A 4356-nucleotide genomic window follows, 5' to 3' on the forward strand; every position below is an offset into this window, starting at 1 on the left:
ACAACCCACTGGGTCTCAAACTCTGGGGGTGAACCCAGCATCTGCCAGGTGATGCAGATGCTCACTGTAGTGTCAGAGCACCATGCTCAGGTGCTGGGATGGCTGAGAAAGCACCGCAGGTGACTCAAATACCCTAGGACCAGAATCACCTGTGGAGGTTAAAAAAAGGAACAGCTTGGCCAGGTGTGGTGGCTCACGCCTATAATCCCAGCACTTTGGGAGGCTGAGGTGAGTGGATCACTTGAGGTCAGGAGTTTGAGACCAGACTGGCCAACATGGAGAAACCCCATCTTTACTGAAAATATAAAAATTAGCCGGGCGTGATGGTGCATGCCTGTAATCCCAGCTACTTGGGAGGCTGAGGCAGGAGAATCACTTGGACCCAGGAGGTGGAGTTTGCAGTGAGCCAAGATCCAGTCACTGCACTCCAGCCTGGGTGACAGAGTGAGACTCCATCTCAAAAACAAAAACCAAACCAAACCAAACGAAAACAAAAAAAGTTGCTTGGACACCATTCCAGTGATTTTTATTTAGTGTAAGCACTAAATTACTAATTATTATTAAAATCACAAGAATTCTGCAGTTGATTTCTGGTCCAGACCCTCCTCCCTGTACAGTATGCCCTCCCCTCAGAGAGCCGAGCCCCGAAACGGAGTGCTGTGACTCTTCCTGGGGTACCCTAGATCTGTAGGCAGTCCAGGGAAGAACAATTACTTATCGACACCTGGTGGATGCTTAAGCTAGGACAGGCATGGTGCTGGGGGCTTTGCATGCAATGTCTCACAAATACCCTACGAGTTGTTAGAATTCTCATTTTACAGATAGAGAAACTGAGAAGTTCAGTGACTCACCTTAGGTCAAACAGCTACTAAATGACAAAGACAGGATTCCAACCTACTTCTCTCTGACTCCACAGTTCGTTACCTTTCCTTCCTCATTTTACAAATAAGAGGAGGGGTGACTTGCTCAAGGTTGCCGGGGTGGCACCCTTGACATTTCCTATACCTTCACTTCAAAGTCCACAAATGCTGTGGCACCAAAATCAAGAGGAGCTGAATGCCACCCCAGGAAATAACGCCACCTTTCTGGGCATAAATGCACCAGGAATAGGGCTAGAATGCAACAGCAAAGGGTGGGATTAGTAATTAAGCCACATGCTACTTAGATTCCCAAGCTGCATTTTGGACCCACAGGATTCAAGATATTAAGGAAATTGACACTTGCCCACCTCCCCAGCATAAGACTTCATTCCCTCCTAACATCACACAGAAATGGATCCTGTCTACTGTTAACCCAGCTCGGAGAGAAGAATAAGAAGAGGACCCAGTGATGGCGTAGAGAAAATATAGAGCCACTTTACTATTAAAAATGTATTTTCCAAAAGCAAGGTAGTTGCTGTCCCAAAAAGCCGAAAGCCTCTAGTCCCTGGGGAATGGGCTGGACGGGGCTTCAGTCTGACACAGCCAGGCGGGGCAGCCCTCGGCGGGCTCGGATTCTCTGGGAGATTTGGTAGAGCTCCATCGTTGCCCTCGCATCTTCCACCGAGCTGTGTCCAAGCAGGCTGTTCTGCAGACACAAGTATAGAGTGGGGACTTGGGATGAAGCTGAATTCAGAGGCCCCATGACGGGGTCTTCCCTGGTCACATCCCGATTTCCAGAGTCCCCAGGTGGGTCAGTGGGTGAGAGTCTCTTGAGATCTCTGACACTCTGGACTTAGGAGATTCAGCAGGTGGCTGGAGCTGGCCTGCCTTCAGCCCTGGGGCCAGTGGCACAAAATCCAGCCTCCTGGGAACCAGGCTGTGCCTTGAAGTCGCCTGCAGTCCCGCAAGGTAAGTAGAGGCTGCAGACTTGCTGTCAGACACACGCAGTGGCTCCAGCAGCTCTAACAAGGAGCTTCAGGACACCGAGGAGGGAGTGAGGAACTCCAGCTAGGGACACGGGGAAGGGCTGCTCAGAGAGAACACAAGGACATCAATAAATGGAAAGGAAAGGCTGCAAGCATTTAGGAGGCAGGGAGAGCATGTGCAGCTAAAATAAGAGACCTGAGAGGGTGGGGGCAGGGGGTGTGTGAAAGATGGTGTGGGGACAGATGGTGGGCCTGGATTTGTCACCGAAGGCCTTGAATGCCGAAGTCGGGAGCCTAGGCTTTATGGGGTAGTGCTATGGGAGTCAGGGGGCCCTCAGTCCATTCAAGGGAGAAGCAATGACCATTTACCACGTCTTCCGTGCACTAGGCTGAAGTTAAACCTCTGAGCTGGATACGATTATTCCCCCATTTTACTGATGATAAAACTGAGGCTCACACACAAGCCAGCCAGTTGTGGAGCTGAGATGTGGATCCTGAAAAGGCAAGTACGCTGGGCAAATCCTCACTGCAGTCACCTTTCATCTCCCTTTGCATCCCCCGCTCAGCCCTGGTGTCCTGGCTAGTACCCAGCATGAGAGCCAGCGGGCTGTTGGATCTGGCTGCATTTTCTTGGTGTCCCTCTGTCGAGAGAGGCCTTCCTGTTCTCACAGGGGCTTCTTTTCCAGGCACTCCAGACAGGGTGTTGGGAATACCTGGTTAGGTGGCCCAGCTCAAAAAGGCTTTTTCTTGTTGCCGTTATTATGCTGTATTATTTTTTAATGTTTATTTGTTGGCTTGGACACTCTGTCATTAATCAACAAGCAGGTAGCATGGTGGTGTCGTCCGCGCTGTGCCTCTGAATACCTGCCCGTCACCAGCCTTGCTTGACAGATGAGGAAACTGAGGCACAGGGAAGTTATGTGCTCTACCACTCTGTTCTATGGAGAAGGAAGCCAAGAACAGAAGAAGAATGCAGCACCAGCATCCTTTATTACCAAGTGGGCGGTAAAGAGTCCTGGACTTGGAATCAGACAAACCCAGTCTCCAATTCCCAGCTCCCCTGCTTATGAGCTCTGTGACCATGGGCAAGCCACTTTTCCTCTCTGGGCCTCTGTTTCCTCTTCTGTGAAACGGGCCTGATTATACCTGCCTTAGAGGATGGAATGAGAGATGCCAAGTGCCCAGCATCCTCCACAGGGCTTGGTAAATGGCAGAGTCCTTCCTTTCCTATGCAGCCTAGTCTACCATGCACGCAGCTTGGCGGGGAGCCACAGGCCTGCCATTTCACCCCCTCGAGGGGCAGTAACACCACTGCCCAACTGTGACAGCTCTACCATGTTAGCTCCTTGTGTCCTGTGGGTCAGTTCTAGTCACAGTGATCAGTAGTACCACTGTCCATGTGAGGGGGGCTGGAGGGCTGGTTTCTAGGGGCATCAGTGCAGGCAGGAACTGCCTGGTGGGGTACTGAGCTTCTGGAACAACCAGGCTTAATAAGCCCAGGGACAGAGCCTAGGAGAAGGCCCTGGGTCAGGCTCAAGGCCCCAGACTGAGAACCACAGAGTGACAAGGGCTCCAGGAAAACCCCAGCCTGGCCCTTATGTGCCTCATGCGCCTCAAGGCTAACAGGCCCAGACTCAGGCCTGTTCCCTGCTCCGGACATGGTTCCTGAAGTTCTTACCGGGAGGCGAGGGGCAGGCTCCATGCTCGCCAGCCCCTCACCCAGCCCCACTCCGCATGCCTTCTGCCCTCCTTGACTAAGACCCTCCAGGCTCTGTGCAGATCTTGTCTCCTGCCCTGCCAGCCCCATCCTTCATCCTGCTCCCAGGCCACTGCCTTTCCCTCCATCAGATACTCCCTACCATGTGTGCTGATGACCTGGATAAGGGCCACCTCCCAACCAACCAAGAGCTCAAGAACAGAGACAGGTCTTGTTCACCGTGTGTCTCTAGGATCTGGCCTAAAGCATGGAGCAGGTGTTTCACAAAGAGCCATTGACCTGAAGGGTCCCTGTGTGCAGCCCTGGCTCTTAGTGTCTGGCCCCTCTCCCTCTGCCCTTCCCACAGGGTAAACTCCCAACCCCCCACATCTGCATGCCTTTTCCTGCCTGCTTGGCCCACCAGCCAGGAGTGCTGTGGAATCAGTGCCCAGGAGCAGCAGCAGCTGGAGGTTGATGGGAACTGGTGTACAAATATACCAGTTCCCTGGCTCCTGCTGTGAGACACATCTGAGGTGAGGTGTGTGTTTTACACCATTGCCCAGAGTTCTATGGTGGGAGCAAGCTTCACTTCCCACAGGGTGACTGGCTTGATTTCAACAACAAAAGCAAACCTTTGTTGGGTGTTTCCCCTTCCCTGCCCTCATCCTCACTCTACCAGCCCAGGGACCAGGCACAGCAGGACCTACCATCAATGCCTCGGGCAGGCTGCCCTGAGGTGTGCGAGGGCATGAGGGAGGAGAAAGAAGGGGAGGGGACAGGGAGGGAGAAGGGGAAGAAGGGGAGGAGAGCGAGG

General features: G+C 52.8%; 1 protein-coding gene across 4 annotated transcripts in view; it reads right to left on the bottom strand.

Annotated features, from left to right (window-relative positions):
- Positions 1–509: 509 nt before the first annotated feature.
- The window catches only part of ISG20 (interferon stimulated exonuclease gene 20kDa), a 20334-nt gene continuing 16487 nt past the window's right edge, over positions 510–4356 (bottom strand). For 3 of the 4 annotated variants that reach the window (XM_011948330.1, XM_011948331.1, XM_011948329.1), the window contains one exon: positions 511–1566. In XM_011948330.1, the coding sequence (XP_011803720.1) occupies positions 1450–1566 (117 nt within the window). In that variant the 3' untranslated portion in view covers positions 511–1449. Of the gene's footprint in view, positions 1567–4356 lie in introns of all 4 variants that reach the window. The other variant, XM_011948332.1, reaches the window with a different exon arrangement.

The sequence above is a fragment of the Colobus angolensis genome, unplaced genomic scaffold (assembly GCF_000951035.1).
Source record: "Colobus angolensis palliatus isolate OR3802 unplaced genomic scaffold, Cang.pa_1.0 Scaffold278, whole genome shotgun sequence".
Lineage (NCBI taxonomy): Eukaryota > Metazoa > Chordata > Mammalia > Primates > Cercopithecidae > Colobus > Colobus angolensis.